This window comes from Hypanus sabinus, chromosome 16, assembly GCF_030144855.1.
Source record: "Hypanus sabinus isolate sHypSab1 chromosome 16, sHypSab1.hap1, whole genome shotgun sequence".
In the NCBI taxonomy this organism is placed as follows: Eukaryota; Metazoa; Chordata; class Chondrichthyes; order Myliobatiformes; family Dasyatidae; genus Hypanus; species Hypanus sabinus.
Window position 1 is genome coordinate 18,941,730 of NC_082721.1, and position 24,758 is coordinate 18,966,487.

The following is a 24,758-nucleotide window of genomic DNA, read 5'->3' on the forward strand; positions in this document are numbered from 1 at the left end:
ATGTTTTTGGCGTGACAGGAAGTCCAATGGAGCTTATGACAGGGTTTCAGAGCATGTTTCAGGAGAAAGGGGGAAAACTTTCTGCCCACATTTTTCAGCTAGAGAGGCAGCTGAGTTGCTTGTGATGTAAGGAGGGCGGGGGCATTCAAATGGCTGAGGTGATTCAGTTAAGAATGGACCAAGTGGCAAAAAGCATCCAGTCAGAGGACCTAATCACTGATTAGCTAAGTAAGAAATGAGGAGAACGCGACGGAGGCACGGGAAGCCTCCATCAGCAGGCTACAGTCCTCGATAGTAGCCTCCTTGGCTGAAGTGACCACTTTTAGCCCACCCCGGGGAGTGGTAAAGAGTTCGTGGCAGAGTTTAGGAATGAGACATCCCGATTGTTATCGGAGATTCATGAAGGACTACTCTAAAGTGAATCACCCTTTAAATCAGCTTCTGTGTAGTTACCTTCCCCTGAGTGAGAAAGGGAAGACGAAAGGAGATAATGGTAAAGATTTTGGAGCAAGATGGGAAGTAAAATGTGAATAGGCCTTTCAGTTGGGTATTTTAACATGAAAGTGGATTGGAAAACAGAGAGAATTTGTAGTACATCTAAGGGATGGCTTTTTAGAACAGCTTGTTGGTGAGCCCACCAGGGGATTTGCTGTGCTGGATTGGGTGTTGTAGAGAATTTAAGGTTAAGGAACCCTTAGGGAACAGTGATCATAATATGATCGAGTTCACATTGAGTTTTGAGAAGGAAAGAATAAAATCCAATTATGTTGGTATTTCAGTGGAATAAAGTAAATTACAATGGCATGAGAGGGGGACTGGCCAAAATTCATTGGAAAGGGACATTTGCAGGAAGGACAGCAGAACAGCAACGGCTGGAGTTTCTGCGAAAATGAGGGAAGTACAAGACAGATATATTCCAAATAAGAAGAAATTTTCAACAGGAAGAAGCACTCAACTGTGGATGACAAGTGAAGTCAGAGCCAAAGTAAAAGCAAAAGAGAGGACAGAGCCAGAGCTATGGGAAAATAGAGGATTGAGGAGCTTTTAAAAACTTGCAGAAGGAAATTAAGAAGGTCATTCGGAAGGAAAAGATGAATTATGAGAGGAAGTTGGCAACTGAAATCAAAGTAAATACTAAAAGCTTTTTTTTAAAAAGAGGGGAAAGAGTTGAGGATAGATATAGGACCAATACAAAATGAGGCTGGAGATATTGCAATGAGAGGTGCAGAGATAGCAGAGGAACTAGATGCATATTTTGCATCAGTCTTCACAGTAGAAGACGTCTGCAGCATACTGGACCTTCAAGAGTGTCAGGGAAGTAAAGTTTGTGCAGTGAAAATTACGACTGAGAAAGTGTTCAGGAAGTTTAATGGTCTGAGGTTGGATTAATTTCCTGGACCTGATGGAATGCACCCTCGGGTTCTGAAGGAAGTAGCTGGAGAGATTGAGGAGGCATTGACAATGATCTTAACAATAGATTCTGGCATTGTACCAGATGACTAGAAAATTGTAAATGTCACTCTGCTACTTAAGAAGGGTGGGAGGCAGCAGAAAGAAAACTATAGACCTGTTAGCCTGACATCAGTGGTTGGGAAGTTGTTGGAATCGATTGTTATGGATGAGATTATGAAATACCTGGAGGCATGTGACAAGATAGGCCAAAGCCAGCATGGTACCTGAAAGGAAAATCCTGCCTGACAAACCTACTGCAATCTTTTGAGGACATTTTTAGCAGGGTAGACAAAGGAGATGCAGTAGACATGGTGTACTTGAATTTTCAGAAGGCCTATGACAAGGTGCCGCACACGAGGCTGCACAGCAAGATAAGAATCCACGGAATTACAGGGAAGTTATTAGCGTGGGTGGAACATTGGCTGGTCAGCAGAAAACAGAGAGTGGGAATAAAGAGATCCTATTCTGGTTGGCTACCAGTTACCAGTGGAGTTCCACAGGGGTCAGTGTTGGGAATGCTGCTTTTCACAATGTACGTCAATGATTTGATCTTTGGTATTAATGGATTTGTGGCTAAATTTGCCAATGATACAAAGATAGGTGGAGGGGTGGGTTGTGCCTACAGAGAGACTTGGATAGTTTAGGGGAATGGGCAAAGAAATGGCAAATGAAATACAATGTTTGTAAGTGTATGTTTATGCACTTTGGTGGAAGAAGTAAACAGGCAGACTATTATTTAGATGAGGAGAGAATTCAAAATGCAGATGCAAAGGGACTTGGGAGCCCTTGTTCCATTTGGGGTTTGACAAGAGCTATGGATTGCTCAGAGATTGGTTCTACTGGCCTCGAACGAAGCTGGAAATTGAAGGATATTGCAAGTCATGCAGTCGATGCATATGGAGGAAGACGCTGCCTACGAGGATTGCTCCGTTATCCTACTTGCAGAGAGTGGGGCCATTTGATCTGGTGTGTATGTGTTTTGGTTATCATGGATCACTACACCAGATACACACGAGACTTCCATACCAAGGACCAGAGGGTGTCCACCATAGCCAAAGTGTTATTTGAGAAGTATTCTGTTTATTATGGTTTCCCCAGGTGGATACATAGTGATCAGGGGTGGGATTTCGAGAGTAGGCTCATATATGAGTAACTGAGCATGCCTGGAATCAAGAATTCGAGGACTACACCTTATCACCTGCAGGGTGATCCCCAGCTCAAAAGGTTCAATTGGACCTTGCTAGGCATGCTCAGAATCCTGGAGATCAGTAAAAAGATCAAGGGGAGTCAACATATGGGCAACATACTGGTCCACTGCTACAATTGTGTGCAGAATGAGGTTCCAAGAGTACATGCCGTATTTTCTGATGTTTGGGTGCAAAGCAAGGTTGCGCATTGACCTGTTTTGGGACTGGTGGGGAAGATTTATAACAGAAGACTTATCTGAAGTATGTCTGATATGAGAAGGGAGCTGAAAAAGGCTCATGAAGTAGCTGAGGTTGCGGTTACCAAGCAGAATCAAGGAAAGGACAGAAGGTAAGATCAAAAGGTTAGGTTCTCCCAAATAATGCCTGGAGACAGTCCTCAAAGAGTTTGGGGCTACATGGGAAGCACAAAGTGGCTGACTGGTGGGTGGCTACACCCTACATACTGAAGAGTCAGATGCCAAATGTGCTAGTTTTCCAGGTGAAACCAGAGGATGGGAATGGGCCTGTGTACCTCTGGGACAAGAGGCATGTGCTGATCCAGAGCCTGATTTGGACCCTACACCTGGAGAGGACTCTGTGGTGACATGGGCGAACTGAAGGTCCAGCAGTGGGAAGGACTGGACCACACCAGACCAGACCCCTGAAATGTGATATGAACTTAAGAGGATGAGGAAATGGTGGGGGGGGGGGGGTATACACTGGCCTCGCAAACTCCCCGATACTTGATGAAGAGATGCCCAACCCTTCTCATTCTGAGGTGGGTGAAATGGGGGAGGGGAACTAGCATTGGACAGGCAGGTTTGAGGTTAGAAAATAATGGGAGGCTGGACTCTAAAGTAACTGGGCTTGAGGGCAAGCTCAGCCAAGTGATGAGGGGCCGAGCTGTCGGGGGGCATGAGTAATGGACAGGCAGGATCTTCCCCAGGTAGACAGGAAAGAGCAGATGATGGAGTAAGAAGGTCCCAAAGAATCAGGATACCCACCAGACCTATGTCGCACCCGGGGAACAGAATGTGGCACAACTGATTTTGGTTGGTGGGGGTGGGGAAGAGTGTAATGCTCTGGAAAAGGTTTCACTACTAACTTAATGGTCTTTCTTTAGTTTCTTTGGTTAGAAATAATTCATGCTTTGGAATGTGAACTGGGCTTTTTGTTCGGCGAGAGATGGAATGAGATGCGAGAGATGCTGGATAGAACCAGTTGTAGGATACAACCCAGTGGGGAGATCGTGATTCGATGGAACCCGGCAGAGGATCGGTGAATTGAGCTCCAACTGATGCACATTTGACTGTTTAATTATAATGGGCCCTTTTTGCTTTTTTCTTTACTAACCCTTTAGTTAAGATTCATAAATATAGTTCCTTTAACTGAATGCAGGGCTGACTGTTGTTTCCTGACACCAAGTTGTAACAGGGTTGCAAATTACACCACATTCACACAAACCAGGGTTTGGGGTTGGACAGCAGTCTCGATCTCATGGGTTTGATGGGACTGGAGTGTGTCTTCCTTAGACTTACACCAGGGGAGCCAAGGAAACCAGCGGGGTTTCACATACATTGATTGTATCAGAACCCTGAATTGCAAGGTCAGGACTGTTAACAAGTGATGAGATGATTAGAGGAACAGAAAAAAGAAAAATACAAAAAAAAAGATTTGAAAGATTTTGTGTTGTCGTGAGGAAATGCACGTTAAGAATAAGAATAGTGAACAGGAAATATTTACACAATCAGATTCTGAATGGTGACTGATATAATTATCAAAATTGTAACTGGAGAGTATTGCAGTGATGCCAGAAGGGCAAGATCAAGAAAAGCCTGAAGATAAGATTACAAGATCTGAATTCTAGCTGAAGGCCTGATGACAAAATAGATGAGTTAAGAGCTGAGTGAAATTTAACAAGACAGTAGACAACCTATTGCAAGGTGGTAATCGGGAAGGGAGTCGACTCTAAAGGAATAAATGCATGACGGTTAAAGCAGCAGTGAAATCCAGGAGTTGAACAATAGAGTTAGATTTTAAGTAACCAGACACAGGGTTTCTACACCTAGCCTATGATTACAAGAATGCCCTACACTGTATTGTGATTCAGCTACCATTCATAAAAACAATGGGATCAAAAAGTGCAGTGCAGAGTTCACAGGTAAACTGAAGAAAATAAATTAATCTTGTTAATGTGATCGTTGTGGAGTAGCTTAAAGATTGCATTATCCAAATAAAGAATCAGCACTAGTCAAGCATAATGTTTCTAAACTCAAAGTTTAAATTCTGCAACATGATTAGCAATGTCATAAGAAGTTAGAAAATCTGCAATCAGAAAATCACTTACGTATATACCATGGTGAATAGCTGGAGTCCTAGCATTGATTCCTGAAGTAACTCAGTCACTAGCTGCAACCTGCAAATAGATTTATTTATTCCTTCCATTTCCTGTCTGCCAACCAGTTCCTCTTCAAATTCCACGTGCTAGGCTCTTATTAGAGAACTATAGAGAAGTCCAAACATGACATGCCCACTATTCCTTTACAACCCCATGCAAATCCATTGTATCTGTGGCTTGTTTTCCCTTTTGGAAATGCATATTGACTGTCCAATACACTCACTATTTTCCAAGTGCTCTGCTATTATGTTCTTTATAATGGACTCTAGTATTTCCCCCCACTACTGATGACAGGGTAACTAGTCTTAAACACAAAATACTCTGCAGATGCTGGGGTCAAAGCAACATGTACAACACGCTGGAGGAACTCAGTGGGTCAGGCAGCATCCGTGGAAACGAACAGTCAACGTTTCGGGCCGAGACCCCTCTTCAGTTCTGACGAAGGGTCTCGGCCCAAAACATTGACTGCTTGTTTCCACGGATGCTGCCCAATCTGCTGAGTTCCTCCAGTGTGTTTTGAGAGTAACTAGTCTGATTCCTTGTTTTCTCTTTACCTCTTTTTAAAAATGTTCTAGAGTCCACAGGAATTCAGAATATGACCAGCAACACATCTATTATTTCTGGGGCAACATCCTTAAACTATAGAGTATCAGGCCCTTCATGTAGTACTTAAAGCAGATTTCATTTTTTCGAGTCCCTTTTGCCCAAGTTCTCCCCTACCCATTCCAAATTTAAGTATCTGTGTGACCACCCTATATATCCTTTCTAAAATAGCCCCAGTCTTAACCTAGTTCAGCTAGTCAATCACAATAGTACAAGCCCATTCTAGTTCCAGAAAGGATTGTGTTTCATGAAACTGAACCCCTTTACCCCATGCCACTCTTTTACCTACATCCAAACAATTCACTCCAAAGCCAATTTATACATGACCCAATTCATAATCAAAAACAAAATTATTAAAACTTTTCACATTTAAAATCTTAATATACCACAAAATGATTATCCTTTTAATATTTCATTAACCAAGCAACAGCAGAAATACTACCATTTAAATACAAATCTCTAAATGACTTATTAATTCTACAAATTACTTAAACAAACTTTACAAGCATCACTAGGTTTGAAGAAAGTTCAGATCCACTTCTGTTCACAATAGTTACTGTAACACTGTGGGAAAGGTTTCACTGCAAACGTAATGGTCTTTCTGTAGAAGCAGTGTTCTAGGTAAAAGTTAAGAGATTACGGGTGCTTTGGAATGTGAGCTGACCATTGACCTAGTGAGTGTTTTTGTGTTGTGTGACTGACACTGGTGTGAGCTGGGTCTTTTTGTTCAGCGAGAGATGAAGAAAAACAACACTGTAGGTTACGACCCAGTGGGAGACCTGTTTGTTTGAGATGGATTGTGAGCGACGTTCAGAAGGTGGCATGTGCTTTCATGCACACCGAGGGCCCAGCATGTGAGTGACAGAGAAGTTCAAGATCAGCTCCAACTTGTGCATATTTGACTTTTCTTTACTAACCCTTTAGTTAAGTAACATTCATGAATAGAATTCCTTTAACTTTATGCAGTGCGCTGTCTGTTATTTCTTGGCACTGAGTTGTAACAGGGTAGCAAATGACACAGTATCCACACAAACCAGGGTTTGGGGTGGGAGAGCCATCTCGGTCCCATGGGCTTGGCTGGACCCGAGTGTGTATTCCCTAGATTTATGCAGCCAAGGAAACCAAGTGGTTTCATTACTACCCCACAACAATCAGGCTCGAGGTGCACCCAGAACCAATGGACTCACTTTAAAGACTTTATCTAGTTATTTCATGCTATTATTATTGATAGCTATTTATTTATATTTGCATCGTTTCTAGCACATCGATCCTGTTTAAGTTTAGTATCCAATAGATTTCCTAAGTATGCCACAGGAAAAAGAATTTCACAGTTGTATGTGGTGACATGCATGTACTCTCTAATGATAAATCTTATTTTGAACTTTGATCCAATGGAAATTATACAATATTATTGCATTACAATGTTAAGCTTTGTACAGACTATTACACAGCACATTCTTCCATCTCCCATTTAAGATTTCAAGAAAGTTTTGAAAGCCTAAGGCCAAGGCAATTTTTTTACTCCGATTTTAAATATTCTGCACTGACCCTTAGCCCTTCAGCAGCATCCCTTAATTAAATGTTTCTAAAAAAATGAAACCCCACACAACACAATTTTTTTAAGCAAATACAGTGCCCATAAAAAGTATTTACCCCACCCAGAAGTTTTAGGCCAACTGGTTTTAGACATCACAGTATTAGTTAAATGGAGATCTGTTTTTGGAGACTTGTGTGCAGTAAAGGTGTTTCACTTGAGTGTAGTAAAAAATCCACCTATATCTGGAAGGACCAACTGCTGGTGAGTTAGTACCCTGGCAAAATCTACACCATGAAGACAAAAGAACACTCCATGCAACTCTGCAAAAAGACAGATTTAACAAAATTTCCAAATCACTGTAATATCCCTTGGAGTACAGTTAAGTCAGTCATCATGAAATGGAAAGAATATGGCACAGCTGTAAATTGCCTGGAGCAGGCTTTCCTCAAAAACTGAGTGACTATGCAAGAAGGGGTCTAGGAAGAGAGGCCAGCAAGAGACCTATGCCAACTCTGAAGGAGTTACAAGCTTCAGTGGTTGATGGGAGAGACTGTGCATGCAACTACTGTTGCCTGAGCGCTTCAGCAGTTGCAGCTTTATGGGAGAGTGGCAAAGAGAAAGTCACTGTTGAAAAAAAAAACACACATGAAATTTCAGCTAGAGTTTGCCCAGAAGATATGTGGGAGAAGGTTCTATGGACTGATGAAACCAAAATTGAGCTTTTTGGCCAGACTAACGTCATGTTTGACATAAGCCAAACACTGCACATTATCAGAACACACCACTCCTACCATGAAGCACGGTGGTATCTGCATCATGCTGTGGGGATGCTTTACTGCTGCAGGCCCTGGAAGGCTTGTGAGGGTAAAGGGTAAAATGAATGCAGCAAAATACAGGGAAACCCTAGAGGAAAACCAGATGGAGTCTGCGAGAGAATTGTGACTTGGGAGATAATTTGTTTTCCAGCAAGATAATAGCCTCAAGCATAATACCAAAGCTACACAGGAATGGCATAAAAACGAAGTTAATATCCTGGAGTGGCCAGGTCAGAGTCCAGATCTGAATACAATTGAGAATTTGTGGCTGGACTTGAGGACTGTTCACTCACAATCCCCATGCAATCTGACAGAGCTTGAGTAATTTTGTAAAGAAGAATGGGGAATAATTGCTGTGTCCAGGTATGCAAAGCTAATAGAGACACATCCACACAGATTCAAGACCGTAATTGCTAAAGGTCCAACTACTAAATACTGACTTATAATTATGCAAACATGAGGAAATCTGCAGATGCTGGAAATTCAAACAACAACACACACAAAATACTGGTGGAACACAGCAGGCCAGGCAGCATCTATAGGGAGAAGCGCTGTCGACATTTCGGGCCGAGACCCTTCGTCAGGACTAACCGAAAGGAAAGACAGTAAGAGATTTGAAAGTAGTGGGGGGAGGGTGAAATGCGAAATGATAGAAGACCAGAGGGGGTGGGATGAAGCTAAGAGCTGGAAAGGTGATTGGCAAAAGTGATACAGAGCTGGAGAAGGGTAAGGATCATGGGACGGGAGGCCGGGAGGCCTCAGGAGAAAGTGGGGGGGGGGGGGGGAACACCAGAGGGAGATGGAGAACAGGCAAACAACTAAATATGTCAGGGATGGGGTAAGAAGGGGAGGAGGGGCATTAACAGAAGTTAGAGAAGTCAATGTTCATGCCATCAGGTTGGAGGCTACCCAGCCTGTATATAAGATGTTGTTCCCCCGAGTTTGAATTCATTTTGACAATAGAGGAGGCCATGGATAGACATACCAGAATGGGAATGGGATGTGGAATTAAAATGTGTGGCCACTGGGAGATCCTGCTTTTTCTGGTGGACCAAGCATAGGTGTTCAGCGAAACGGTCTCCCAGTCTGCGTCGGGTCTCACCAATATATAAAAGGCCACACCAGGAACACCGGACACAGTATACCACACCAGCCAACTCACAGGTGAAGTGTCGCCTCACCTGGAAGGACTGTCTGGGGCCCTGAATGGTGGTGAGGGAGGATTTGTGTGTTGTTGTTATTGTTACGAATGAGGAGCAACTCTGATGGGCAGAAGGGTACAGAATCGCCAATGCCCCCCCCCCCCCCCCACTTTTGGAGAATCGCAAATCACTACTATTCCGATGCTGTTATCAAAGGAAATGAGAGAGATAAACAGCTCATACAAATTTATGAGAGGGGCACAGCACAGGTTGGAATGTCTCCTATTGACAAAGAGAGAGATTACTGCTATTGTCTCTTGGAGAAGGAATCGTGTATTGAGTACTGTTCTATTCATTGAAACCCCTCAGGGGGCAACCAGAGTGGTCTGGTTGGGGGATTGCATCATCCCAACCTGACTGACAACTGAGACCCCGTGAGTGGGGATAAAAGTAGGTTCTGGGAACACCCCTCAGATGCACCAGGAGAGACGCTACGAGACCGGTGGGGGCTTGTGTGTGTGTCCACCCTTGCCTGGGTGATGAGTCCTCCACGGAACGGTCTAGCTAAAGGACGGAGACGGATCAAGATCAAGATCGTAAAAGGAAAGTCGGCAAGTTACTCTCTCTCTCTCTCCCCCCAACAATTGCAACACAGTGAACAACTACTGCAGCCTGTATGAACCGAACTGAACTTTTCCCCTGAACAATTCATTATCCCCTAGACAACGATGGAGCTTATTTCTTATTGATGATTATTATACCCGCACTTTTAGGTTTAGTATTGATGATGTATATTATCTGTATATTTGCATTGATATTATTTTTGTGTATTTTTACTAATAAATACTGTTAAAAATAGTATCATCAGACTTCAACGGCTACTCCTATCTTTGCTGGTAAGACACCCAGTTACGGGGTTCGTAACATTATAATTGTGCAATTGTTTTATATTTGTAATTAATTTTAGATCACTTTGTAGAGATCCATTTTCACCTTTTACATAAAAGGGTCTCTGTTGATGAGTGTCAAAAAAAAAGCAAATTAAAACCACTGTAATTCAATCTGGTAAAATAAAACATGAAAACTTCCCGGGGGGGTGGGGGAGAATACTTTTTATAGACACTAAATCAACTTTGGGAGTCTAATAGGCAGTTCTGGGGGGGAAAAAACCCTCATTGAGTGTTTTAACAATGTATCACCCAAGCACCAAGGAGTGAAAATATTTGGCAAGAAAAATGTAGGCAATTTACATATCCTAAGAATTTGCAAAATTCATTTACTAAGAGGTTTACACAGGTAGACCAAGTGACAGAGACAAAATTATGTTTTCAACACATAGCATACCATGATTATGAGCACAAATTGTAAGGCAATTGGTAACTTAATGACACTACTTAAAATATTGCAGAAGTTACTTACTTTTGCAGGCCATAGCCGATCATGCCATCTGCAAAAGATGAACTCAAAATCACTCATTGCTTATACTGTCAGCAGAACACTGCACGTCCAGGCAAAGGCTCGTTCCATCAAATGCTGCAAAAGTAGACGTAAACATTAAACAGGATGGTTCCGCAGTACTAACCCATTAAAATTCTAATTCAAAAGAATTTTAAAAAAACATATATATGGATACACAAGACAAATACAAATGGCTTGGCACAACATTGGGGCCAAAGGCCCTGTTCCCTTTAACGTACTGGTCTGCATTCTACAACGGATACAATTTCAAAGCCACTCTCACTGGGAAAAGAGATTCAGACTTCATTCTCTGGGAAGTAGGAGAATGAGGGGAGATTTGATAGATATACACAAAACTAAGGAGAGGTACAGACAGGATAAACGCAAGCAAGCTTTTTCCACTGAGGTTGGGTGAGACTAGAACTGGAGGTCATAGGTTAAGGGAGAAAGGCAAAATACTTTAAAGGAAACCTGAAGGGGAACAACTTCATTCAGAGTGGTGTGTGTGGAACAAGCTGCCAGAAGTGGTGGATGTAGGCTTAATTGTAGCTTTTAAGAGAAGCTTTGATAAGTACATGGGTGGGAAATGTGTGGAGGGTTATGGTCCAGCTGAGGGTTGTTGGGATTAGGGAGAATAAATTTGCCTGTTTTGGTGCAGTAGTGCTCTGTGACAGATAATATGGTGAACTCAACTGGAGCACTTAGAAATTTTTTTTATTCAAATTGAATCTTTTAAAAGATTTTTTTAGGCCTCTGTGGCAGCAAGAAAGGAAAATTGGTGTTTTACCAAATAGTGAAATAGCAGTTTTTCCTGCAATATGTGGAATAATGTGTGTCGGTGCTAGTCAAACCATGATAGGAAACCAGATTCCGCTTTACATTTGCAAAGACCAACTCGTTTTCAAATATACTTTTAATCCAAAATGTCTTAAAATTCAAATCAGCAAAATTTCATTCTCAGCTAATTAGCAAGGTACAGCAATTAAAGGTTTCCTTTTATCACGGCTCACTCTTCAATTTCAGTTTGAAACTCTGACCATGTGGATTTCCTCTAGGTGCTCCAGTTTTGTCCCACACACTCCAGAAATGCTTGTGGGATAATTTGCTATAATAAATTACTTCTTAGATCACAAGATACAGGAGCAGAATTAGGCCATTCAGCCCATCAAGCCTGCTCCACCATTCCATCATGACTGATCCCAGAACCCACTCAACCCCATATACCTGCCTTCTCGCCATATTCTTTGATGTCCTGACCGATCAGGAAACTATCAATGTCTGACTTAAAAGTACCCACAGACTTGGTCCACTGCAGTCTGTGGCAGAGCATTCTATAGATTTACTACTCTGGCTAAAAATAAAATCCTCCTTACCCCTGTTCAAAAGTTTGACCCTCATTTTTGAGGCTGTGCCCTCTAGTTCTGGATACCCCCACCACAGGAAATATCCTCTCAACATCCACTCTGTCTAGTCCTTTCAGCATTCGGTGGGTTTCAATGAGATCCCGCCACATTCCAGTGAGTACAGGCCCAAAGCTGCCAAATGCTCCTCACATGTTAACCCCTTCATTCCCAGAATCATCCTTGTGAACCTCCTCTGGACTCCATCCATCCTTAACACATCCTTTGAGTTAAGGAATCAAAACTGTTGACAATTTTCCTAAGTGTGGCCTGACTAGTATCTTATAAAGCCTCAGCATTATCTCCTTGCTTTTATGTTCTATTCCCCTTGAAATACCAACATTGCATTTGCCTTCTTTACCACAGACTCAACACAGTCTTGCACGAGGACTCCAAGGTCCCTCTGCACCTCGGAAGTTTAGGCCTTCTCCCCAATTAGATAATAATATGCAGATTTGTTCCTTTTACCGAAATGTATTATCATACATTTCCCAACACTGTACCGTACTCCATCCACCACCTTTTTTTGCCTATTCTTTCAAACTGTGTAAATCCTGCTGCAGTCACATTGCTTCCTCAATACTACCTACCCCTCCACCTATCTTCATATCTTCTACAAACTTTGCCACAAAGCTATCAATTCCATCATCCAAATCACTGACGATGTGAAAAGTAGCAGTTCCTATACTGACCCGAGGACCACCACTAGTCACTGGCAGCCTACCAGAAAAGCCCCCCCTTTATTCCCAGATACTGCCTCCTGCCTGTCATCTATTCCTCTATCTATGCCACTATCTTTCCTGTAACACCATAGGATTTTATCTTATTAAGCAGCCTGGAGTGGTACCATATCAAACACCTTCTGAAAACCCAAGTAAATGACATTCACTGCTTCTCCTTTGTCCACCCTGCTTGTTACTTCCTCGAAGAACTCTTAACAGATTTGTCAGGCAAGATTTCCCTTTACAGAAACCATGCCAACTTTGACTTATTTAATCACTGGTCTCCAAGTACCCTGAAATCTCATCCGTAATAATAGACTCCAACACTTTCCTAACTAGTCTGGTTAGGCCAATTGGCTTATAATTTCCTTTCTTTTGTCTTCTTCCCTTCTTTAAGAGTGGAGTGACATTTGCAATCTTCCAGTCCTCCAGGACCATGCCAGAATCAAGTGATTCTTGAAAGATTATGATCAATGCATCCGTTATCCCTCCAGCAACCCTCCTCAGGACTCTGGGATGTAGTCCATCTGGTCCAGGTGACTTATCCACTCCAAGATCTTTAAGTGTGCCTAGCAATTTTTCCTTTGTAATAGCAATTGCCCTCACTCCTGCTCCCTGACACTCACAGACCTCTAGCACACTGCTAGTGTCCTCCATAGTGACATAGTGAAGACAGATGCAAAGTAGCCAGTAAGTTCTTCTGCCATTTCCTTGTTCCTCATTACTAACTCAACAGCAGCATTTTCCAGTGGTCCAATATCAATTCTCATCATCCTTTTACTCTTTATGTAACTGAAAAATACTTATGGAATCCTGCCTTATATTATTGGATAAGTTGCCCTCATATTTCATCTTTTCCCTTCTTATAGCTTTTTAGTTCCCTTTTCTTGGATTTTAAAAGCTTTCCAATCATTCAACTTTCTACTCACTTCTGCTGCCTTATATACCCTTTCCTTGGTTTTTATGCAGTCCTTAATTTCCCTTGTCAGTCATGGTTGCCTACCCCTGCCATTTGAGAACTACTTCTGTGGGACATATCTATCCTGCGCCTTGTGAACAATTCTTGGCCATCTCTGCACCAATATCCTCCTCCAATCCACCTGGGCAGCTCCTTTTTCATGCCTCTGTAATCCCTTTCTTCTACTGATACACGTGACTTGTGCTTCTCCCCCTCACAATGCAGTATGAATTCAATCGTGTTATGATCTCACTAAGGGTTCTTTTACGTTAAGCTCCCTAATAAGATCTGGGTTACACCCGATCTCGGACTGCCTTTCCCCGAGTAGGCTCAAGCACAAGCTACTTTAAAAAGCCATCTCATAGGCATTCAACAAATTCCCTCTTGCAATCCTACACCGATCTGACTTTCCCAATCCCCTTGCATATTGAAGTCCCCATGACAATTGTGACATTGTCATTATTACACACCTTTTCCAGTTCCCTTTGCAATTTCAACCCCACATCTTGGCTATTATTTGAAGGCCTATGTATGATTCCCATAATGTTTTTTTATACCCTTACAGTTTCTTTAATCCACCCACAGATTCAACACTAGAACATAAAAAACCTACAGCACAATACAGGTCCTTCGGCCCACAAAGTCGTGCTGAACATGTCCCTACCTTAGAAATTATTAGGCTTACCCATAGGCCCTCTATTATTCTAAGCCCCCTGTACCTATCCAAAAGTCTCTTAAAAGACATTGTATCCGCCTCCACCACCGTTGCCGGCAGCCCATTCCACGCTCTCACCACTCTGAGTAAAAACTTAACCCTGGCATCTCCTCTGTACCTACTCCCCAGCACCTTAAACCTGTGTGCTCTTGTGGTAACCATTACAGCCCTGGGAAAAAGCCTCTGACTATCCATATGATCAATGCCTGTCATCATCTTATACACCTCTATCAGGTCACCTCTCATCCTCCGTCTCGCCAAGGAGAAAAGGCTGAGTTCACGCAACCTATTCTCATAAGGCATGCTCCCCAATCCAGGCAACGTACTTGTAAATCTCCTCTGCACCCTCTCTATGGTTTCCACATCCTTCCTGTAGTGAGACGATCAGAACTGAGCACAGTACTCCAAGCAGGGTCTGGCCAGGGTCCTACATAGCTTCAACATTACCTCTCAGCTGCTAAATTCAATTCCACGATTAATGAAGGTCAATGCACCATACGCCTTCTTAACCAGGGTCAAGCTGCGCAGCAGCTTTGAGCGTCCTAATGACTTGGACTCCAAGATCCCTCTGATCCTCCACACTGCCAAAAATCTTACCATTAATAATATATTCTGCCATCATTTGACCTACCAAGATAAACCACTTCACACTTATCTGGGATGAACTCCATCTGCCACTTGTCAGCCCAGTTTTGCATCCTATCAATGTCCCGCTGTAACCTCTGACAGCCCTCCACACTATCCACAACACCTCTGTGTCATCAGCAAACTTACTAACCCATCCCTCCACTTCCTCATCCAGGTCATTTATAAAAATCACAGAGTAAGGGTCCCAGAACAGACCCCTGAGGCATTCCACTGGTGATTGACCTCCATGTGGAATATGACCCATCTATAACCATTCTTTGCCTTCTGTGGGCAAGCCAGTTCTGGATTCACAAAGCAATATCCCCTTGGATCCCATGCCTCCTTGCTTTCTTAATAAGCCTTGCATAGGGTACCTTATCAAATGCCTTGCTGAAATCCATATACACTACATCTACCGCTCTTCCTTCATCAATGATTCAGCAAACATTCTTTTGTCATCTCTTTCTAAAGATATAATTCATCTCTTACCAACAGAGCCATACCATTGCATATGCATTCCTGCTTGTCCTTTCAATACAAAATATATCCTTTAATGTTAATGTTAGTTTTTCTTTAAATTTGGAGATACAGCATGGTAACAGGCCCTTTCCACCCAACGAGCCTGTACTGCCCAATTATACCCATGGGACCAATTCAGCTAACCCACACCTCTTTGGAATGCGGGATGAAAGCTGAGCACCAGGAGGAAATCCATGCAGTCATGGGGAGAACAACAGACTGGATGGTGGTGCTTGACAGGACGGGTGGGTTGGTTGCTTGCTTGCAGTGCTGTGTGCACATGACTTTCACCATGCTCGAGATGCTCAGTGGCTGCCTGGCTACTCCTTCTCTTTAAGTAGCCAAAATGGACCACTGACAAAAGATAAAGGGAAGATTTTAAGAACTTCAGCACCACAGCATGGGCCAAAGGGCCCCGATCCTGTGCCGCATTGTTCTATTTTTTAAACATTAACTGTTATTCCCTCCATCTAAGTGACATACAGGCCATTATTACTGTATTACATGACACTCGCAGTGAGAAAGAACACGGCAGTCAAACCGAAGCAGTCCTGAGACAAGTGCAGAATGTGAGAAGATACTGAAAATAATTCAGGTTTTTTTGTAACAAGCATATCAGATTAAATCGGTACAATGATCAGTCACTTGGGAGGAATTTCCAAGGCCACATTTACCTCTCATCAGCCATCTCCCTCTCTCTAATTCAGAACAGTTTTGCTTAGTAGTTTTAAGCATTCAGGCTTGGAGATGCCAGAAACTGCCATGAGTGAAAATGAAATGATTTCCTACTTCAACAAGTCAGGAACTACATAGAATTAAGGTGTTGACCAACATTTTGAAAGTTCCAATGAAAATGAAGATTTGGAAGATGCAATCATCAAATTCACTGTATGAAGGCAGTTCACTGAGTTTGTTCATTTGTAATTAAAACAATGTGTTACAGGTGAATTCCTGTCAATAAGCATTAGGAATTAACAGTTTTATACTGCTATAGTAATAATGATAAGAGTTCTAATTTGTTCTATATTTCACTTAAATACAGAATTTATTACTCAGCTAGTCTTTTTTTTAAATACTGTTTTAGCTATTTTGATGAAACTTCAGCTAATCGGGGGCAGCTGCTTAATTGGGCCCGATGTGTCCGAATTAACTGGAATCCCCTGTATTTACTGCTGCAAAACAAATCTCACAACACAAGTCAGTGATTGTAAACCTGATTCCGATCTTAAAGGTACTGGTAAGCCAGCTTCTTGATCTACTATAATTCTTCTAAGAAACTCAAATCATGCTGTTGCCAAGCATTTTCAGAATCCAGACCTACTTCTAGTCAGGATAGTGAACAACTTCAGGATTTCTACACCCTGTTGCCTATAAATTTCTTGCAGGGAGAGAGAGGTTACAGATTTGGAAGTGCTGTTGGATTATCTTGCCAAATAACTACAATGGAGCTTGAAAAAAAAAGCGCACACTACAACCAAGAGTGCTGCTGGTGATGTGAATAACAGGGTGCATGCCAATTCATCACTCTGCTTTGTCCTGGATGCTGTTAAGGTCCTTGAGCGTTTGAGGCACAGCACACACCCAAGATTGGGGAAAGCTGGTGGATGGGCTCTAAGGTATCAGGTAGCAAGTCACAGAAAAAGGATCCCAAACTTCATCTGTTCTCGTATTCAAACCATTTATGTGGCCAGTTCAGCTGAGCTTCTGGTCAATGGTGATGGTGGGGAAGTTGGTTAATGATACTGAATATCAAGAATAGAAGATTAAACTTCTTTCTTGGCTGAGACGGTCATGGCTCATTAGCACAGACAATGTGTTACCTAGGTCTTGTTGCAAGCTGGCATGGATTACTTTCCATTTGTTGTATTGAAAGCCAAACTTAACATTGTGTAATCATTAGCAAACATTTCCACTTCTGACTTTATGTTGGAAGGAAAACCTTTGAAGAAGCAAGCTTAGAATAAAGCCCCAAATTATTGCAGAAGTGTTCTACAGTTGGGATACCCAATCTCTAACAATCATGTTCCTTTGTACAAGGCAGGACTTCAAACACTAAAGTGCTTTTCCTTTAAATTCATTGACTTTTATTTTACGAGTTATGTAACTGGACCTGGTCAAAAGCTGCCTGGAAGCCAGAGGCTGTTACTTTTACCCCTCCTCTGGGATTCAGTTCTCTGGACCTCGTTTAAGCAAGTTAATAAATGAAAATTGTCTCATTTTGCCAAGGACTGAGCAGCAATCAGACAGATGAAATTAACCATAGAGTTGGTTTTGGTGAGCATAGAGTACCAGATGGAACCAAAAAATTATACAACACAAGGAGAAAATATACAAAAGCCAGAATAGATGACAAACTGGCCCATTGGGCCACTGCCAACTGTTGGAAAGGCACTTTAAAATTAATTCCGATCCATTGCATTGCCTCCAATGATCCTACAAGTTTATTGATTTCAATTATATATCCTGTTCTAAGTTACTAACTAATCAATTTCCATTACTGTTTAGGAGGAACAATTCAGATCATAATAAATTCACTGTATAATATTGGTTGTGCTGCCAAGAGTCTAAACTTAGTTGTGTTGTTTACTATAAATCACTTAACACAAGTAGCATCAACTTTAAAAAAAATAATTAAAAATTCTTGTGTTTGTAAGGAGTAATGTCAATTCCTAACAAAATACCAGTGTACAATGATGTTGTATAAATTGCTTTTATAACATAAGCCAAGAGTTATGGTTCAGGTTTTATGAAGATTGTTGCAATTGTCAGGATAACTACAGAACTACTGAGTGAAAAAATGGGAAAAAACCTGGCTTTTATGCAATGTCCATTATTTTCTACTATTAGGCCAAATTTTCAGTGATAGAAGATAACACTTATTTTGATGCTGATATGATTTTTTTTGCTTGTCTCAAAGGTAGACACCTGACAGTAATCTGCATTTACAGACAATCCTCATGAACTGATAATTCAAAGTGACAATTTTATTCATTTACGCAGGAAAATAAGGGTGGGCTACTCAATTGTGCAGCGCAGTGGAACAATCTCACTTCACTTAAAGACAGTGAATGTGCATCTTTTATTAGCTACTGCAGGAACAAAAATGATGGAACTCAACAAAAAAGTAATTATCATAATGGTATGATTGGTGGGCCTGTAATTCACAGGAACAACAGTCCTTCAGTGGAGATGTGGGCATCACCAGGTAGGGATTAGCTGCTGTAACGTTGGCTGAAATACCTTACAGACATACAAGTAAATAAATGGTTAACTACCTTCATGAAGGGACAGAATTAGGCATCAACGAAACAGCAGAAAAAAAAACAAGATCAATGAAAAAAATTAAAATATTCAATTTTCTGAACTTTTAGAAGAATCAACTTAACACAGCTGCACATTCAATTGAGTGGATGTAATGTGGTAATGCTTCAAAAACAAAAAGGGAAACCACAGTAAAAGTCAAAGCAACTCTTACAAAACAGGATTGCACACCTGCTGCTTTTTTGACAATTGTGACTATATCTTCTGTATTATAACATTTGGTACTACGATTTCTTTGCCCTGCCATTCATTTTCGTAGCATTAGGATTTACCTGCAAGTTAATTCAGTCGTATTTGGCACTGCTGAACAACTATTTGACATTGTGTCATGCAATATATGCCTGCTTACATCCTCAATTTTGAAAGAGACAAAAAACCTTCACCTGATATTGCTATCCTTTCAATACTTACAAAATGTAAAGTGGCCATGAACTAGAAAATCAGAACTAGTGAAAAGGGAACCTTGTATGAAACTATTCAGCTAAAAGCTGCAGCATTTACATTGATGCAGTGGTTTAGTGTTATCTTCCAAAGGCAAGCTGCACAAATTAAGACTAATAAAAATGGACAACAATCCAAAAAGGTTATGTCGACTGGGGGTTCTATTGAGAAATATACCTGAAACATAACCATTATATATATCTGAACTACAATCACTATGTATTAGCTATTTGCTATACTATGTAATCACTTATAGGTACCGAATATTAATATGTATTATTTTACTAGACACATTTTGTTATGTGTTGTTTTCACTAGATACTTTGTACTCTCTTAGCTGCATATTATGGCACTTACAGAACACCTGCTTGTTTTGCAACACTATTAGCTGCGATGTATCCCATGTATTACACTCAGCATTTGTTTAGTATGAGATAATGGTAGCGGACAGGATGCTGTGAGCAGGAATGTAATGTGAGGGAGGTTTTCTGAAAAACATAATCTTAGCCACGAATAAGGCCCCAATGCGAACGGGTGAAAAACAATGGCGACGTACCGCGGGCTAGGCAAGAGCGATTAATTAATTCATATATAGATGATATGCAACTAAAAATCGATTGGGTATGCTAATAAAACCGAAATGTAACTGAGATAAGAAATTACTATAAAGAATGCTGTACACCGGAGCTTGGTGGGCTTTCGGTGACAAGTTCATTGATTGCCTCAGCCTTTGTTTGCAAATAAAGGTTTAATTTTCTTGAAGAATTGTCTGTGTCTCCAGGTCATTTCAAGTAACCATGACAAAATTGGCGACCGCGGCAGGACCGGAAAGAGACCCGCGGAAAGGAAACGGCAGATTGGGAACGCTTCCCAGTCCTCTAGGGACCCCCATAAGGCTAACAGAATTAAGGGTGCACCCAAACAAAAGGTAAGCGCTTTTTGCGACAATTTGGGCTAAGAATTCTGTTGGCTTTGGGGAGGTCTTGGAGTCTCAGAAGTGTGGAACCACTGCCGAAGGGTCTCTCCAGTCCAAAGAATCTGGCAGAATTGGGGGTTAACAGTAGGCTCAGAGGATTGATCAAGAACACTGCAGTGAGGGTAAGTACAAATAAGTTAATAATAAGTTAAGTTAAGAAAAATTCCACGTGGTGTTGGTAAATCCCTGTGGATACCGCTTCACAGAGAGCGAAGGGCTGCACGGGCAGGGTAAGGAAAAATAGAGTAGAATTAGAGTAGAAAACCCTCGTGGATACCGCCTTAAGAGATAAGGGTCTGAACAGACGAGGTGCAAAGAGCAAGTTCTGTGGGTACCGCTCTGAATAGAGGTCTGCACGGGCAGAACAAAATAGACTAGGCATAGAATTAGAGTAAATAATATTATCCAGTAAACAAACTGTGAATCTCTGAAATACCTTTAAAAGAGAGAATAACATGACAGGTGAAGGAACGGCAGTAGAGATTCTGAGCAAAAAATTCCCGTTAATTAAATATGAGATCACAAAAATTTCAGAAAAATGGGAAAAAAGAACCAAAAACCTGATCACAAAGTGGCCAAGAGAAAGAACGTTTGATGTAAGGTTGTGCAAAGAAATGGAGGGACTAATTAAAAATTACAAACCAAAAGATAAATCTAAGAAAAGAGGGCAAAAAAGAGAACGAGAAATGGAAGTGCTAAAACTCTTCAGAACGGAGGGAGAAAGGCTGAGAAGGACAGGTAGAATATTGAATACAAACAAGGAAGACACTAAGGTGCTGGAAAAACAGCCTGTTAGAGAGAGAGGAGGGTACGGTGAGAAGCTGGCTTCAGCTCCGTACCCGGATGCGAAAGAAACAGAAAAACCCCCTCCCTATAATGAGGAAGGAACCCCTAAGCAGTGCCCCCTGCTGATGGGAACAGTAAACATGCAGGGAGAAGTCCAAGTTTGGGATAATGAGTACCGGTTATACTGTAGAGACAGACAGACTAGAAGAGAACAGAAATCATCTAGACAGCAAGAATGGAGTGAGTTGAGAGGAAGTTGGAGGAAGGTAGGAGACGAGGGTTTGGAAGAAATACGAGAGAGGACGGAGAAGCAGATATTGGAGATGGAAGAGGGGACTAGAGTGGAGAAGGAGCAAGGAAGGTATACCCCAGGAAGGTATGAGTGGCAGACAGTAGTACTAGGGCCAGCAATAGATAAAGAACCAAGTGAGGAAGGAAGCTTGATTACATGGAACGGGGAGAAGGAAATGCTGCCGCTGCTGGTAAAGGGATCAGGACAAGTACAGTATATCCCTTGGGGATCCCAGGACCTGGAAGGGCTGAAAAATACTCTGCCTAGTCTGCACGAGGGGGCAGGAAAGTGGATTAGAGCCTTTGAGGAGGAAACAACAGGACGATTGTTGGCTATTGGAGATTTGAAGGCACTGCTGATAAGATTGATGGGAACTTCCAAGTTGAAAGAACTGATGGAAATGGCTGGCTTACATAAAGTGGACAGTCCACAGACTGATGGGGCCAGTTTTGATCCAGTGAGACAGAGGGTATGGCAGGCTCTCAGGAAGCTTTATCCACCCAGCGTAGACCCCAAAGCCTTAAAGGAGGAACTACTGGGAGACACTGAAAACCCAGCAGCCTATGTAGAAAACCAGTTGAAAAGGTGGAGACTGGAGACTGAGCAAGAGGTAGAAAATAACTTGTTTCTGAACTCACTGTTCCGACAGAGCATTTTCGATGTAATGCCTCCGCAGGTCAATTCTAAATTGGAGGAGGTGGTTGGGCTGTCATCACTGACCCCACAAGCATTCAGTGGTCATGTAGTCCACGCAGTGGAGAAATATCGGAGAGATAAATGCAAGCTGGCTGAGCAGCAAGAAGAGGTGCAGCGAAAGCTATTGCAAATGCAGCTCGAAGAACTGAAAAAGAAGGACAAAGAAAAAAGCAAAAAGATGCTGCCAGCCATCACTAATAGGTTCATCAACTACACTGACGATGCGCTGGAGGCCTTAGGGCAACAGCAGGATGGCGTGGCAAAACAGACAGACTTTGATAATGCGTGCGACAGCAAAACAATTCCCGATGCTTCTGGAAATTGTTGAATCTGACCCTAGACAGGGAGAAAAGCTGATGATGTACTGTTACAGTCTGCACGATGCATCAAGCCGACTGGAAGGTGTTAATAATGTGGACACTAGTCTGTAAGGGTGTCTGAGTCTTTTTCCTGTCTCAGCTACGGAGGGACAGGTTTTTGGCTCAACAGCCTAGGATAACAGAGAAAGATTATTTTGAGTTCCGAGTATGGAAATTGTAGTTGATCCAAATTTGGGATTAAAATGCTGGACTTTATTTTGGCTTTGGTGCACGGCCTCTGAGTGTTCTCTTTCTGTGTGAGACCCTGTGGGTCTCAAAAGGGGGATTATATTGAGAAATATACCTGAAACATAACCATTATATATATCTGAACTATAATCACTATGTATTAGCTATTTGCTATACTATGTAATTACTTATAGGTACTGAATATTAATATGTATTATTTTACTAGACACATTTTGTTATGTGTTGCTTTCACTAGATACTTTGTACTCGCTTAGCTGCATATTATGGCACTTACAGAACACCTGCTTGTTTTGCAACACTATTAGCTGCGATGTATCCCATGTATTACACTCAGCATTTGTTTAGTATGAGATAACGGTAGCGGACAGGATGCTGCGAGCAGGAATGTAATGTGAAGGGAGGTTGTCTGAAAAACAATCTTGGCCACGAATAAGGCCCCAATGCGAACGGGTGAAAAAGAATGGTGACGTACCACGGGCTAAGCAAGAGCGATTAATTAATTCATATAGATGATATGCAACTCAAAATCGATTGGGTATGCTAATAAAACCGAAATGTAACTGAGATAAGAAATTACTATAAAGAATGCTGTACACCGGAGCTCAGCGGGCTTTCGGTGACAAGTTCATTGATTGCCTCAGCCTTTGTTTGCAAATAAAGGTTTAATTTTCTTGAAGAATTGTCTGTGTCTCCAGATCATTTCAAGTAACCACGACAGTCCGGGTGTGGACGGGAGAAGAGAAATGGGTAAAAAGCCTTGAAGAATCTCATGTAGCATTTTCCATTACCTCAATTCCTCCCGAAATGCTACAGCAAACTATTTTTGCTGTAATTACTGTTGTAACTGCCACAAATGTCTTGAATCACTTTCAGATTAATGACCTGAAGGTATACAGGCAGAGCTCTGGATGTACTGAATGCTGTGGACAGATAAAATAGGAAACCAGCAAGAAGAACATTACAACACCTACATTGGTTTTAGAGGTGGGAAAAACAAATGGTAATTTCATTACAAGGTCAGAAACAGAGGTAATTTAGAAGTCGAACTAGACAACTTTTGTTATGTGTCCACTGTGGTCTGCAAGAGTGTGCATGTATTCTTGGAAAATGAAACGATAGACAAAACTACGTAACAGTACTATAGGGGAAAACACACCTGAATGTTCTGATTTAAGGCCATAATGCACTGTCAATTTTAAAAAATATGCTAGTGTTGCCATTGATGATCGATTAAAAAAATCTGTAATATGTAAATAAAAATCTCCACTCTTCATAATCATTAAAGTTGAAATCTTGTTTTAAAAACTAACTTTCTGCTCATTGGTATGGTATACAGGTAGATCATTCTCTGTGCAAACTTGGACTGACAGAAGAACATACTTTGCAAACTCAATTTTGATAAATTGCTACCCTTACAAAATTAATTTCAAATGTAGATAAATTAGAAAAGGCTGATTTTTGCTCATCTTTGTCAAATAATCAAATCTGTGAGGCGAATAATGAAATGCTTATTTAAACTTCTGCAGTTGTAAACCATGGTCTGAGTCACTTACCAAACTTAAGAATTCTATATTTCTCCCAATGTAGTGCATTTCCCCATTCCTTCTGGCTCATTATTAGGACATAGAAATCTACAGTACATTATAGGCCCTTCAACCCAACCATGTAACCTACTCTAGAACTGCCTAGAACTTCTTTAGAGCATAGCCCTCTATTTTTCTAAGCTCCATATACCTATCCAAGAGGCTCTTAAAAGATCCTATTATATCCACTTCCACCACCACCGCCATTGCATTCCACACACCCACCACTGTGTGAAAACTTACTCCTGACATCTCCTCTGTACCTACTTCCAAGCACCTTAAAACTGTGCCCTCTCGTGTTAGCCACTTCACACTTACCTGGGTTGAAGTCCATCTGCCACTTCCCAGCCCAGTTCGGCATCCTATCAATGTCCCACTGTAACCTCTGACAACCTTCCAGATTATCCACAACACCCCCAACTTTTGTGTCATTAGCAAAGTTACTAACCCATCCTTCTACTTCTTCATCCAAGTAATTTATATATATATATATATATGTATATATATAAATTGCAGAATATGAACTATCTACAACCACCCTTTGTCTTCTGTTGGCAAGCC

The 24,758-nt window shown here is 41.6% G+C and overlaps 1 protein-coding gene across 8 annotated transcripts in view; it reads right to left on the reverse strand.

Annotated features, from left to right (window-relative positions):
• Nucleotides 1-24,758, reverse strand: part of LOC132406047 (PWWP domain-containing DNA repair factor 3A-like) — an 82,039-nt gene that overhangs the window by 53,170 nt on the left and 4,111 nt on the right. For 4 of the 8 annotated variants that reach the window (XR_009516048.1, XM_059991221.1, XM_059991222.1 and 1 more), the window contains one exon: nt 10,554-10,667. Coding sequence is in view for 2 of the 8 variants with exons in the window: in XM_059991221.1 (XP_059847204.1) it covers nt 10,554-10,610 (57 nt within the window). In the remaining 6 variants the exon portion in view is untranslated. Of the gene's footprint in view, nt 1-4,986; nt 5,056-10,553; nt 10,668-24,758 lie in introns of those variants that run through there. The other 4 variants (XM_059991226.1, XM_059991223.1, XM_059991224.1 and 1 more) reach the window with 2 other exon arrangements.